This window comes from Cnephaeus nilssonii, assembly GCF_951640355.1.
Source record: "Cnephaeus nilssonii genome assembly, chromosome: 2".
NCBI lineage: Eukaryota > Metazoa > Chordata > Mammalia > Chiroptera > Vespertilionidae > Cnephaeus > Cnephaeus nilssonii.
In genome coordinates, this window is record NC_137073.1 from 5169474 (window position 1) to 5185192 (window position 15719).

Genomic DNA, 15719 nt, shown 5'->3' on the forward strand with positions numbered 1-15719 from the left:
AATATTTCAATATCCTGTTATTTCAAAATACCTAGGTATTTAATAATTTTTACTATTTAACCCAGCAAACTCCAACGTTTTAAGTTACCAAAGACTTTTCCTCCCTAGGAAAATAAGCATTGGGCGTTTTTCTAATAAAACAATGAGTGTTTTCGTAATAAAACATTGGGTGTTTCTATAATGGCTACACACACTAGTCATGATAACAAGGTTAAGATGACAACATCGGGGAAATTCCTGGGACGCAGCCTCTCGGATTTTGTAAATGCAAACAATAGTAATATCCTGCTCCTGGGGGCCGGAGGGGCACACCGCCCTGAAGTGAGGCGGGTGAGTGGCCGCTGCACTGGCTCAGGCCTCAGGCTTCCGTTCCCACCGGAACCACAGGACAGACGTCCCCAGGAGCCTGGCTCCGTGTTGTCAGGGCCCGATGGGAACCCTCCCCAGTGACTAGACAGAAAGGAACTGCTCCCCGAGGCACTGCCAGCGGGGGTGGCGGTCCGGGCCGGGCCCTGATCGAGTCCCTGTTCCGCAGCATGAAGAGGAGCACGGACAGGGATCCAAAGAAGCAGCTGAGCCAGGAGGACGTCCGAGGACTGGGCCGGCACCCAGACAACGGCCTGCTGGTCACACACATTAACCAGACACAGGACTTACTGGTAAGGACCTTCGTGCTTTCACGGAGTCACAGTGTTAGCAGGTCCTGGTGAGGGAGTGCAGACTGTGTCCGACTCTGAGAGTTCCGTCTCTTCTCGTCGGATCCCAGGGCCGAAGATGAGTGAAGCATTCACTCTGTCTCCCGCCTTTAGACACGACTGGAGACTGGCTGTCCGCAGGCACTGAGTTCGCATGGGCGTGCCATGGAATGCCCAGCGCGTGTGAAGAGCACTGTCCATGTGACCAGAGCCTGAAGTCGAAGGAATTGAATTCCAAATTTCCCCTCCTGAGATCTGGGTTTTTTAGAATTCTCTAAAACCTAGAGCTAGCCCTAACCGGTTTGGCTCAGTGGATAGAGCGTCGGCCTGCGGACTGAAGGGTCCCGGGTTCGATTCCGGTCAAGGGCATGTACCTTGGTTGCGGGCACATCCCCAGTAGGAGGTGTGCAAGAGGCAGATGATCGATGTTTCTCTCTCATCGATGTTTCTAACTCTCTATCCCTCTCCCTTCCTCTCTGTAAAAAATAAATAAAATATATATATTTATTAAAAATCTAGATCTAAAAGGCAGTGTCACCAACTGCTATTGGAGCAAGAGAGTTATGGCAGAAAATTAACCGTTAGGATAACCAGGACTGTGGTTTTAGGCTGACCCTCAATGTGTGAGCCATCTTCCCATTTTAAAGTTATGCTCCTTAAAAATACAGTCGCTGTGCCCTACGGTCAAAGTCCAGAATGTATTTGAGTGAACCTTCAAGTACTTTTTGATTATTTATTTATTTGTTTTTGTTTTGTTTTTAATAATTTTGGCTTTCAGATTTTAAGTTCCATTGTATATTAAAGAAAATTAGCTTTCAGCCTTTCACACCAGAATCTCTGTTCCCAGTGTATAGAGCCTGGAGCATAACTCAGTAAAGAAAGGAGATTATTTAATTGATAGTCATTCGTGAGGCCAGTGAGTGAAAACACAGTGTGACTTTCACTCTTCACTCTGAGGCTTACCGTTTTGTAACCTCTCAGAGTGCGAGGCTCGGCCTGTGTGACCCCTGCGGGTGGGATGTCCCTGGAAGTTCCACTCTTGGCGAGAATACTGCAGGGGTGAGAGGCCGACCGCCTGCACGGACTCCAGGAGTGGGACCTGGAGATGTAAGAAGCCCGGGACTGCACACTGTGTGGACGGAACCGGGGTCCAGGATCAGACGGGCTGAGACAGCTACTTACAGGCTGCATTACAAGAGAAACTTGCTTAACCTCCCTGAGCCCATTTCTCTTCACCTCTCTGACCCCTCAGGTTGCATTTCTCAGTCTCTCAGCTGCTGGCTTCGGTCTGGGTTTGGCCAATGGCATGCCCCGGTGAGAGACGGGAAGGCAGGAGAAAGGAAGAGGCCAGGGTATTTCTCCCCCTTGGTCCCAATCACGGTTCCACCTTTCCGCCAGCTTTCTCCAAAGCCGCTGCAGCTGCAGTTCCACAGGTGCCCAGCCCCTTCTGATGTTTTCTTCTTTAAATTAAATATTTATTGTTGAAAGTATTACATATGTCCCCTCCCCACCCCCCCCATTGACGCCTTCTAGCCCCCGCCCCACCCCAGGCCTTCACAACCCTATTGGCTGTGTCTGTGGGTTATGCACATATGCATACAAGTTCTTTGGTTGATCTCTTCCCACCCACCCACCCTCCCCCGCCTTCCCTCTGGGATTCCACAGTCTGCTCCATGCTTCCATGTCCCTGGATCTATTTTGTTCATCAGTTAATTTTGTTCATTAGATACCACACATGAATGAGACCATGTGATATTTGTGTTTCTCTGACTGGCTTATTTCACTTAGCATGATACTCTCCAGGTCCCTCCATGCTGTCTCAAAGGGTAAGAGAGCCTTCTTTTTTACTTCTGCATAGTATTCCATGGTATAAATGTACCACAACTTTTTATCCATACATCTACTGATGGGCACTTGGGCTGTTTCCAGATCTTAGCTATTGTTATTTGTGTTGCTATGAACATAGGGGTGCATACATCCTTTCTGACTGGTGTTTCAGGATTCTTAGGGTATATTACTAAAAGTGGGATCACTGGGTCAAAGGGCAGTTCCATTTTTATTTTTTTGAAGAAACTCTGTACTGTTCTCCACAGTGGCTGCACCAGTCTGCATTCCCACCAGCAGTGCACAAGGGTTCCCTTCTCTCCACATCCTCTCCAGCACTTGTCGTTTGTTGATTTGTTGATGGTAGCCATTCTGACAGGTGTGAGATGGTACCTCATTGTCATTTTAATTTGCATCCCTCTGATGATCAGTGACTTTGAGCATTTTTGCATAAGTCTCTTGGCCATCTGTATGTCCACTTGTCCTTTGCCCATTTTTTTAAATTGATTTCAGAGAGAGAGAGAGAGAGGTAGAAAGAGAGAGAGAGAGAGAGAGAGAGAGAGAGAGAAACGTCATGATGAGAGAATCATTGATTGGCTGCCTCCTGCACACCTGGTACTGGGGATGGAGCCTGCAACCCGGGCAAGTACCCATGACCGGAATCAAACCTGGGACCCTTCATTCTGCAGGCCAACGCTCTATCCACTGAGCCAAACCACATAGGGCTCCTTTGCCCATTTTTAAATAGGGTTATGTATGTTCCTTTTATTAAGTTGTATGAGTTCCTTAAATATTTTGGATATTAACCCTTTATCAGATGTATCATTGGCAAATATGTTCCCCCATATAGTGATCTCCTTTTCATTTTGTTGCTGGTTTCTTTTGCTGTGCAGAAGCTTTTTATTTTGATGTAGTCCCATTTTTTAATTTTCTCCTTAGTTTCCCTTGCCTTAAAAGATGTATCCACAAACATATTGCTACAAGAGATGGCTGAGATTTTGCTGGCTATGGTTTCTTCTAGGATTTTTATGGCTCCACAAGTTACATTTAAGTCTTTTATTCATTTTGAGTTTATCTTGTATATGGTGTAAGTTGACGGCCTAGTTTCATTTTTTTGCATGTAGCTGTCCAATTTTCCCAACACCATTTAGTGAAGAGACTGTCTTGATTCCATTGTATGCTCTTGCCTTCTTTGCCAAATATTAATTGAGCATAATGGCTTGGGTCGATTTCTGTGTCTCTTTTCTGTTCCATTGATCTATATGCCTGTTCTTGTGCCAGTACCAGACTGTTTTGATTACGATGGCTTTGTAGTATAACTTGATATCTGGTATTGTGATCCCTGCAATTCTGTTCTTCTTTCTCAAGATTTCTGCAGCTATTCGGGGTCTTTTGGTTCCATATAAATTTTTGGAGAGTTTGTTCTAGATCTGTGAAATACGCCATTGGTATTTGAATAGGGATTGCATTGAATCTGTAGATTGCTTTGGATAGTATGGACATTTTAATGATGTTAGTTCTGCCAATCCACGAACATGGTATATTCTTCCACTTGTTTATATCTTCCTCTGTCTCTTTTTCAACATCTTATAGTTTTCAAAGTACAAGTCTTTTAGTTCCTTGGTTAAGTTTATTCCTAAGTACCATACTTTTTTCCCCCCCAATGGTAAATGGGATTGTTTGTTTAGTTTCTGTTTCTGAGAATTCATTATTGGTGTATAAAAATGTCATTGATTTCTAGGTATTAATTTTATATCCTGCTACATTGCCAAATTCATTTATTAAATCCAGTAGTTTTTGGTGGATTCTTTAGGATTTTCTATGTACAATATCATGTCATCTGCGAATAATGAGAGTTTTACTTCCTCCTTTGCAATTTAGATGCCTTTTATTTCTTCTTGTCTGATCACTGTGGCTAGCACTTCTAGTACTATGTTGAATAAGAGAAGTAAAAACAGGCATCCCTGTCTTGTTCCTGTTCTTAGGGGAAGTGGTTTTAGTTTTTCCCCATTGAGTATGATGTGTGCTTACTATAGGTTTGTCATATATGGCCTTCATTGTGTTGAGGTATGATCCCTCTAGTCCCAGTTTGCTGAGAGTTTTTATCAAAAATGGGTATTGGATTTTGTCGAATGCTTTTTCTGCATCTATTGATATGATCATGTGGTTTTTGTCTTTCAATTTGTTGATGTGGTGTAACACGTTTATTGACTTGAGAATATTGTACTAGCCTTACATCCCTGGAATAAAGACCACTTGGTTATGGTGTATGATCTTTTTAATATATTGGGGGATTCGATTTGCTAATATGTTGTTGAGGATTTTGGCATCTATGTTCATCAGGGATATTGGCCTGTAATTTTCTTTCTTTGTAGTGTCTTTTTCAGGTTTTACATTAGAACTAGAGGCCCGATACATGAAATTCATGCAAGGGGGTTGGTCCTCACAGCCCTGGGTGCCTCGACCGGCCCTTGCAGCCCCTTGCAGCCTCGGCCGGCCCTTCGTCTGGAAGGTCTTCTGGAAGGATGTTCAGCTGTTCGGTCTAATTAGTATATTAGCTCTTTATTATATAGGATAATGCTGGCCTCATAAAAAGAAGTTGGAAGTGTTCCTTCCTCTTGGAGTTTTTGGAATAGTATTAGTTCTTCTTTGAATGTTTAGTAAAACTCTCCTATGAAGCCATCTGGACCAGGGCTTTCATTTGCTGGGAGATTTTTTTTAATGTATTTTTTATTGTTGATAGTATTACAGATATCTTCCAGGCTCCTCTCTTACCCCCGTCCTCCCAGCTCCTACACACACCCCCTCCAGGTCTTCACTACCCTATTGCCTGTGTCCATGGGCTATGCATATATATAGTATATATATATATATATATATATATATATATATATATATATATATACTAGAGGCCCGGTGCACGAAATTCGTGCATGGAGGGGGGGTTGTCCCTCAGCCCAGCCTGTACCCTCGCCAATATGGGACCCCTCAAGGGATGTCCGACTGCCCTCTCACAATCCAGGACTGCTGGCTCCCAACTGCTTGCCTGCCTGCCTTCCTGATTGCCCCTAACCGCTTCTGCCTGCCAGCCTGATCACCCCCCTAACCACTCTGCTGCCAACCTGTTTGCCCCCAACTTCCCTCCTCTGCCGGCCTGGTCACCCCTAACTGCCCTCTCCTGCAGGGTTGATCACCTCCAACTGCCCTCCCTTGCAGGCCTGGTCCTTCTCAACTGTCCTCCCTTGCAGGCTGGGTGCCTCCCAACTGCCCTCTCCTGCTGGCCATCTTAAGTGGTGTCCATCTTGTGTCCACATGGGGGCAGGATCTTTGACCACATGGGGGCAGCTATATTGTGTGTTGCAGTGATGATCAATCTGTATATTACTCTTTTATTAGATAGGATAGAGGCCTGGTACAGGGGTGGGAGCCAGCTGGTTTGCCCTGAAGGGTGTCCTGGATCAGGTGGGGGTTCCCTTGGGGCATGGGGCGGCCTGAGCGAGGGGCCTGTGGTGGTTTGCAGGCCGGCCACGCCCCCTGGCAACGCAAGCAGAGGCCCTGGTATCTGGAATTTATTTTCCTTCTACAATTGAAACTTTGTAGCCTGGAGCGGAGCCAAGCCTGGGGCTCCCCCCGAGACCGGCAGCCATTTCTGTTGGGGTTATAATTGAAACTTTGTTGCCTTAAGTGGGTGGGCCCGGCCAGGGTGTGCAGAAAGCTTTGCTTCCCCTGTTGCTGGCGGCAGCCCTGGCCTGCTCTCTCAAGCTCTATTCTGCCGCCATTTGTTTGAATTTGTTTACCTTCTATAATTGAAACTTTGTAGTTTGAGTGGAGGCTTAGGCCTGGCAAGGGCAGGCAGAAAGCTTGGCTTCCTCTGTTACCTAGGAAACCTTGCTCTTTGTGGCTGTAGCCATCTTGGTTTGGGTTAATTTGCATGCTCGCTCTGATTGGCTTGTGGGCGTGGCTTGTGGGTGTGTCGGGTGTATGGTCAATTTGCATATTTGTCTATTATTAGGTAGGATTAGCCTAAGCAACCATTCAACCGGTAGCTATGATGTGCACTGACCACTAGGGGGCAGATGCTCAACGCACAGGCATGGAAACATGGAAGAGACCAATGAATCTTAGAGGGAAGTGGGGAGGAGGGGGGAGAAGAGATTAACCAAAGATCTTATATGCATACAAATCTGTGCACCAGTGGGGTCCCTCGGCCTGGCCTGTGGGGATAGGGCTGAAACCAGCAGTCCGACATCTTCCGAGGGGTCCCAGCTTGCGAGAGGGTGCAGGCCAGGCCAAGGAACCCCACCGGTGCACGATTCCATGCACCAGGCCCCTAGGAAGTATATAAGTTCTTTGGTTTATCTGTTCTCGTTCCCCCAATCCCACATTGAGGTATGTCAGTCTGTTCCATGCCACCATGCTTCAGGTCTTATTTTGTTGGTCAATTCATTTTGTTCATTAGATTCCACAAATAAATGAGATCATGTGATATTTGTCTTTCTCAGTTTGGCTTATTTCACTTAGCATAATATTTTCCAGGTCCATCCATGCTGTCCCAAAGGGTAAGAGAACCCCTCTTTTTCATAGCTGCATAGTATTCCATTGTGTAAATGTCCCACAGCTTTTTTTATCCATTCATCTACTGATGGGTACTTGGGCTGTTTCCAATTCTTAGCTATTGTAAACAACACTGCTATGAACATTCCTTCTGATTGGTGTTTTGTTCCCAGAAGTGGGATCACTGGGTCAAACAATAGTTCCATATTTAATTTTTTGAGGAAATTCCATATTGTTTTCCATAGTGGCTGCACCAATCTGCATTCCCACCAGCAGTGAACTAGTGTTCCCTTTTCTCCACATCCTCTCCAGCACTTGTTGTCAGTTTTTTGAAGATAGCCATCTGACTGGTGTAGGGTGATATCTCATTATGGCTTTAATTTGCATTTCTTTGATGGTTAGTGACTTTGAGCATTTTTTCATATATCTCTTGTCCATTTGTATATCCTCTTGGGAGAAATGTCTATTCAGGTCTTCTGCCCATTTTTTAATTGGATTGTTTGTCTTCCTTTTGTTGAGGTGTATGAGTGCTTTATATATTTTGGATATTAACACCTTATCAGATGTATCATTGGCAAATATGTTCTCCCATACAGTGGGTTCCCTTTTCATTTTGATGTGGTTTCTTTTGCTGTGCAGAAGCTTTTTATTTTGATGTAGTCCCATTGTTTGTTTTCTCCTTAGTTTCCTATGTAGTGCCGCAGTCTTTCCACAGCTAGGGTTCAGGAATCTGGAGAAGGACTGCATATAAGTGAATTGAGAGACTAGATAAGAAATATAAATTTGGGAGGCATGGCGGAGCCAGGGGAGGCTCCACTTTCTAGTGAAGTGGGCTCTCCGAATGTCTGGACCCACAGCTTTTTATTTCCACATTTTTCCCTTTAGCAAAGCAGATATACATGTCAAAGGTAAAGTTTGGTAAACAATAAAGGACCATCAGGTTGGGGAAACTGCCCTCAGCTCTCTGTCAGCAGGCAATAATATGCAGACATTCAGCCCTGCTGAAGGTGTCCATCAGCCTTCTGACGAACTTCTTGCATAATTATGACCTGCTGGAATTTGCCACCAGCACCCTAGGAGATGTATCTAGAAACATATTGCTACTAGAGATGTCTGAGATTTTACTGCCTATGTTCTCCTCTATGATTATGGTTTCATGCCTTACATTTAATTCTTTTATTCATCTTGAGTTTATTCTTATATATGGTATTAGTTGGTGGGCTAGTTTCATCTTTTTGCATCTGTCTGTCCAGTTTTCCCAACACCATTTGTTGAAGAGACTGTCTTTACTCCATTGTATGTTCTTGCCTCCTTTGTCAAGTATTAATTGACCATAATGGTGTGGATCAATTTCTGTGGTCTCTGTTCTGGTCTATATGCATGTTCTTGTGCCAGTAACAGGCTGTTTTTGTTATAATGGCTTTGTAGTATAGTTTGATATCCGGTATTGTGATCCCTCTTACTTTGTTCTTCTTTCTCAAGATTACTTCAGCTATTTGCGGTATTAATGGTTTCATATAAATTTTTGGAGTATTTGTCCTAGCTCTGTGAAGTATGCCATTGGTATTTTAATAGGGATTGTATTGAATCTATAGATTGCTTTGGGTAGTATAGACATCTTAATTATATTAATTCTTCCAATCCATGAACATGGTATATGCTTCCATTTGTTTGTATCTTCCTCTATTTCTTTTCAATGTCCTTTCATTTTACAAGTATCCATCTTTTACCTCCTTGGTTAAGTTTATTACTAGGTATCTTATTTTTGTTGTTGCAATGGTAAATGGGATTGCTTTTTTTAGTTTCTCTTTCTGAGAGTTCATTATTGGTGTATAAAAATGCCATCGATTTCTGGATATTGATTTTGTATCTGGCTATCTTGCCAAATTTATTTTTTTTAAGTCTGGTAGTTTCCTGGTGGAGTCTTTTGGGTGTCATGTAATATATATATATTAGAGGCCCAGTGCACCAAATTCATGCACTCGGGGGGTCCCTCAGCCTAGCCTGTGCCCTCTCACAGTCCAGGAGCCCTTGGGGGATGTCTGATTGATGGCTTAGGCCCACTTCCCCCGGGGCCTAAGCCGTCAGTTGGACATCCTTAGCACTGCCATGGAGGTGGAAGCAGAAGAGGTTCCCGCCACTGCCGCAGCACTCACTAGCCATGAGCCCAGCTTCTGGTTGAACAGTGCTCTCCCTGTGGGAGTGTACTGACCACCAGGGGGCAACTTCTGCATTGAACGTTTGCCCCCTGGTGGTCAGTGCATGTCTTAGTGACTAGTCATTCCACTGTTTGGTCAATTTGCATATTAGCCTTTTATTATCTAGGATTTTTATTGATTTCAGAGAGGGAGAGAGAAATAGAAACAAGAGAGAGAATCACTGACCAGCTGCCTCCCACTCTCCCCCCATTGGGGATCGAGCCCACAACCTGGGCATATGACCTTGGCTGGAATCAAACACGAGACCCTTCAGTCTGCAGGCCAATGTTCCATGCACTGACAATTTCACTTCCTCCTTTCCAATTTGGATGCCTTTTATCTCTTCTTTTTTTCTGATTGCTGTGGCTAGGACTTCCAATGCTATCCTATATAATAAAAGCCTAGGTGGCGTCACATGACATCATCACAAGATGGCTGCCCTCATGTCATCACAAGATGGCCATCCTCATGTTGTCAAAAGATGGCCACCACAAGATGGCTGCCACAAGATGGCTGGCAGGGGAGGGCAATTGGGAGTGACCAGGCCTGCAGGGAGGGCAGTTGTGGGGGACCAGGCCTGCAGGGGAGGGCAGTTGGGGGCGACCAGGTTGGCAGGGAAGGGAAGTTAGGGGCCATCAGGCTGGCAGGGGAGGACAGTTGAGGGTGAGATCAGGCCATCAGGAGAAGGCAGTTGTGGGGGACCAGGCCTGCAGGGGAGGGCAGTTGGGGGTGATCAGGCCGGCAGGGGAGCGGTTAGGGGGCAATCAGGCTGTCAGGCAGAAGAGGTTAGGGGCAATTAGGCAGGCAGGCAGGCGAGCAGTTAGGAGCCACCAGTCCCAGATTGTGAGAGAGATGTCTGACTGCCCATTTAGGCCCGATCCCTCTAGGGGTCCCAGATTGGAGAGGGTGCAGGCCAGGCTGAGGGACACCCACCCCCCGACCCCATCCATGAATTTTATGCACCAGGCATCTAGTGTTGAATAAGAGTGGTGTAAGCCGACATCCTTGTCTTGTTCCTGTTTTTAGGGGAAATAGTTTTATGTGTGTGTGTGTTTTTAAGTTTTTACACATTTTTATTAATTTCAGAGAGTAAAGGAGAGGGAGAGAGAGCTAGAAACATCAATGATAAGAGAGAATCACTGATCGGCTGCCTCCTGCATGGCCCCTACTGGGGATCAAGCCCACAACTTGGGCATGTGCCCTTGACCAGAATTGAACCCAAGACCCTTCAGTCTGCGGGCCAACGCTCTATTCACTGAGTCAAACCAGCCAGGGCTAGGGGAAATCGTTTTAGTTTTATCCCATTGAGTATGATGTTTGCTGTAGGTTTGTCATATATGGCCTTTATTATGTTGAGGTCTCATCCCTCTATTCTCAATTTGCTGAGAGTTGTTATCAAAAAGGGTGCTGGATTTTGTCAAATGCTTTTTCTACATCTATTAATATGATCATATGGTTTTTATCTTTTAATTTATATGATGTATCACAATTATTTATTTGCGGACATTGTACCAGCCTTGCCTCCCTAGAATAAAGCCCACTTGGTCATGGTGTATGATCTTTTTAATATATTGCTGGATCCGATTTGCTAATATGTTGTTGAGGATTTTAGTGTCCATGTTCATCAGGAATATTGGCCTGTAATTTTCTTTCTTTGTAGTGTCTTTTTCTGGTTTTGTATTAGGATAATGCTGGCCTCATAAAAAGAAGTTGGAAGTGTTCCTTCCTCTTGGATTTTTTGGAATAATTTGAGAAGTATATGTATTGGTTCTTCTTTGAATATTTGGTAAAACTCCCCTGTGAAGCCATCTGAACCAGGGCTTTTGTTTGCTGGGTTGTTGTTTTTCATTAGTGCTTCAATTTCATCAGCAGTTATTCAGGTTTTCTGATTCTTCCTGATTCCGTTTTGGGAGATTGTTTTTCTAGGAATTTGTCCATTTCATCCACATTGTCCAGCTTGTTGGCATATAGTTATTCATAGTATTTTCTTATAATCCTTTGTATTTCTGTGGTGTCAGTGTTATTTCTCTGCTTTCATTTCTGATTTTGTTTATTTGGGTCATCTCTCTTTGTTTCTTGAGAGTCTGGCTAATAGTTCATCAATCTTGTTTATAGTTTAAAAGATCAGCTCTGTGTTTCAGTGGACTTTTTAAAATTTTTAAATACATTTTTTATTGATTTCAGAGAGGAAGTGAGAGGGAGATAGAAACATCAATGATGAGAGAGAATCATTGATCAGCTGCCTCCTGCCAATCAATTTATTTCTGCTCTAATATTTATTATTTTCTTCCTTCTACTTACTCTGGGCTTTTCTTGCTGTTCTCTTTCTAATTCTTTAAGTTGTAGGGTTGGATAGTTTATTAATAATTTTTCTTATTTTTGAGGTAGACCTGTAGTGCTATGAACTTCTCTCTCAGGACTGCTTTAGTTGTGTCCCAGAGATTTTGGTTTGTTGTATGTTCATTTTAATTTGTTTCCAGGAAGTTTTTTTTTTTTTACTTTCTTAATCTTATTGGCAACTCATCCATTGTTTAATAACATGCTATTTAGCCTCCATGTGTTTAAATGTTTTGGGGTGTTTTAATTTCATTCCATTGTGATCTGAGAAGATGCTTGATATGATTTCAGTCTTCTTGAACTTGTAGAGACTTGTTTTGTGTCCTAACATGTGGTGTATCTTTGAGAATGATCCATGTCAACTTGAGAAGAATGTATATTCTGCAGCTTTGGGGTGAAATGTTCTATAAATGTCAACTAAATCCATTTGATCCAGGGTGTCATTTAGAGTAACTTTTTCCTTATTAATTTTTTTGTCTGGAAGATCTCTTCAGTGAAGTCAAGTAGGGGTGTTAAAGTCCCCTACTATGACTGTATTGCTGTGGATCTCTCCCTTAAATTCCTCCAGAAGTTTTTAAATATATTTTGGTGCTCCTATATTGGGTGCATATATGTTTACCAGGGTTATATCCTCTTGTTGGATTGATCTCTTTAGTATTAGGTAGTGACCTTTGTTGTCTCTTGTGATGGCCTTCATTATGAAGTCTATTTTGTCAGATATGAATATTGCTACTCCAGCTATTTTTTCTTTCTATTGGCATGGAAAATTTTTTTCCATCCCTTCACTTTCATCCTGTGTGAGTCTTTTGTTCTGAGGTAAGTCTCTTGTAGACAGCATATAATTGGGTCATGTTTTTGTATCAATTCAGCTACCCTGTGTCTTTTGATTGAAGCATTTAGTCCATTTACATTTAAGGTTATTATTGATAGGTACTTATTTATTGGCATTTTAATTCTGTATGCCTATGCTCTCTCTTTCTTCTTCTCATTACAGCAGTCCATTTAGCATTTCTTGAAGTGCTGGTTTGATGGTGATAAACTCTTTTAGACTTTTTTGTCTGGAAAGCTCATTATTTCACCATCTATTTTGAATGATAGCCTTGCTAGATATACTAATACTAGAGGCCCAGTGCACAAATTTGTGCACTGGTGGGGTTCAGTCGGCCCGCCCCGATGGGGACCGATTTGGGGCAGGGCCAGCTGAGGCGAGGGGCCACGGTTGTTCTGGTCGTTCCAGTCATTCTGCCATTCAGTCACTGGGCTTTTATTATATAGGATTAGTCAGCTCAGATAGCCATAACAAAATACCATAAATTTGTGTGGCTTAAACAACAGAAATCTATTTCCTCACAGTTCTGGAGGCTGGAATTTGGGGTCAGGGTACCAGCATAGCATCGTCCCATACACCATAAAGTGGTGGATTGATTGGCAGTCAGGGCACATGCCCAGGTGCAGATTCAATACCCAGTCTAGTGAGTGCAGGAAACAATGGAGCAATGTTTCTCTCTCTCTCCCTTCTTCTCTCTGAGATCAATTAAAATGAATGATAAATAAATACTGTTCTCGAAGTATGGTTTTAACAGGAAAAACATTAGTGATCTATGAAGTGAAAAACTCGTTATAACACATATTACAGCATGACCCCATTTAAAAAAATATTTATTGATTTCAGAGGAAGGGAGAGGAAGACATAGATAGAAACATCAATGATGAGAATCATTGATCAGCTGCCTCCTGCATGCCCCCACTGAGGATCAAGCCTGAAATCTGGCCAGGAATCATATCGTGACCTCCTGGTTCATAGATGGATGCTCAACCACTGAGCCCCACCAGCCAGGCCCCATTTTTATCAATACCAGGCACATGAGGTACATTGGCAAGATCTCACTCCTAGATGAAAGTCTGAAATTGCCCAAACTCCTTTGCAGCTAGGTTTCTGGATATGAATTCGTTTCTGCCGATTGGATGCACTTGCACAATATTTTGACGGCAGAAGTAGGGCAGAGGCATCCTCCCGTGCTTTGGGCTGTTTGCTGCTGGTGTCATGTTTGCAGAGATGTGGAGGTTTCCTGCAGCGGAATCCAGGCTGTGCACAGGCAGCTGTGGCAGAGGCAGTGCCCAGTGACCTTTTTTGTGGAAGCTCGGGGGCACTTGTGGGGGCAGCTTTTCCTGATCCCTGGGTCACAGCTGTGCCAGAGTGTCCTAGAATTCAGTTGTGGCTGAGGGGGCAGCTGCTCCCGCTAGGCAGGGGGTCTTTCCTGGGGGGGCAGCCTAATACCCACTCCTCCAGCTTTCCGATGATTTCCCAAGCACCAATTCCCTGTGCTAAATTCTTTCCTGCCTAAAATAGCAAAGATCTGAAAACATTTTGGATCCTCTACTTTCAACAAAAACAAAGCTGCACAGGGTCAGGTCTGAGAAGGGGGTGAGGTGCTGCATCACCCTTTGAGTCCCTTTGGCTCCCTTATTTGAGTCTCAGCTTCCTCTTCTGTAGAACGGAGACCAAAGATTATCTGCTCATAGTTACTGAGACCATGGCAGCTGTGTTTCCCGAAGACGGCCACAGCATTTCCCATCCCTCCTGTGGCCTTGCCACTTTACACCACGTCCTCTCTCTTGAAGTGGGGCTGACTATACTGGTTGCCCACAGAATTCCAAGGCCAAGGCCGAAAAGGTGCCCTGCCCACTCCCCCAGGGTTTCCAGCTCTGGCCCCACCCACGCTGCTCGGGGCTCTGGTTGGTGCAGGGCCTTGCCCTCCTGGCTCCCTTCCTCTCCGGTTGGCAGTCCAGCGCCTCACTGCACACCATGGCCCACCTGCTGGTGCTGCTCGGCCCAGTGGGCAGGGTAAGAGCCCAGGTCGGGCCTCGCACCTCCTGGCTCCTTTGTTACCTGTGCCCCGCAGCCCTTATTCCTGTTGCTGCTCCAACCGGGGCCAGATGTCTGGGTGCTGTGTGTGGCCCACGGGGACAGCTGTGGCTACCAGGAAAGCTTCCCCATCCCATCCCCGACTCTGGTGCCCTGATCCTGGATCCACTTCCACCAAAGGAGAGCTTTGCCCATGCACCTGCCTGAGACCAAGCACCTCCAAGATCCCTGGACCCCAAATTTCTGCCAGGCAAGGCGGTTGGTTGGCTGGCTGGCCCTGCCCTGATCGGGGTGTTGGGGGTGATCCAGCCCAGATCAGGCTGGTTGGCTGTCACAGTGCGTGTCATAGCCACCGGTCGTTCTGGTCATTCTGCTGTAATAGTCCCTGGGTTTTTATATATATAGACTAGAGGCCCGGTGCACATAATTTGTGCATGGGAGGGTGTCCTTCAGCCCAGCCTGCACCTCTCCAATCTGGGACACCTTGGGGGACATCCCTCTTGCAATCCGGGACCACTGGCTCCTAACTGCTCACCTGCCTGCCTGCCTGATCGCCCCTAACCACTCTGCCTGCCTGCCTGCCTGATTGCCCCTAACTGCCCTCCCCTGCTGGCCTGATCGCCTCTAACTGTCCTCCCCTGCCGGCCTGATCACCCCTAACTGCCTCTGCCTGGTCCCCTGCCACCGTGGCTTTGTCCAGAAGGAGGGCAGGATGGCTGGAAGATGTTCGGTCGACCGGATCTAATTAGCATATTACCCTTTAATTAGTATAGATTAGTTTTCATTGCCTTGAATACTTCATGCCATTTCCTTCTGGCCTGGGGAGTTTCTAATGAAAAATCAGGTATCAGCCTTATGGGAGCTCCTTTGTAGGTGACCAATTATTTTTCTCTTGCTGCCTTTAAGATTCTCTCTTTGTGTTTAATTTTTGACATTTTAATTATGATGTTTCTGAGTGTGGGCCTGTTTGGGTTCTTCTTGCTTGGGACTCTCTTTGCCTCTGAACTTGTGTGACTTTTTCTTTCACCAAGTTAGGGAAGTTATCTGCCATTATTTCTTCAAAAATATTCTCTATCCCTTTCTCACTTTCTTCTCCTTCTAGCACTCCTGTTATGCAAGAATTGTTGTTTCATGTTGTCCCACAGCTCCCTTAAGCTGTCCTGTTTTTTAAATACTTTTTTCATTTTGGCTCTCTGAGTGTTTTTTTCTGCCCTGTCTTCTAATTCAGTGATCCAATCCTCAGCC

At 44.8% G+C, this 15719-nt stretch overlaps 1 protein-coding gene across 1 annotated transcript in view; it reads left to right on the top strand.

The window, feature by feature from the left end:
- Nucleotides 1–536: 536 nt before the first annotated feature.
- The window catches only part of VWA3A (von Willebrand factor A domain containing 3A), a gene marked incomplete at both ends in the record, with an annotated part of 66152 nt that continues 50969 nt past the window's right edge, over nucleotides 537–15719 (top strand). The window contains 1 exon segment of the mRNA XM_079789109.1: nucleotides 537–659. Coding sequence (XP_079645235.1) covers nucleotides 537–659 — 123 coding nt within the window.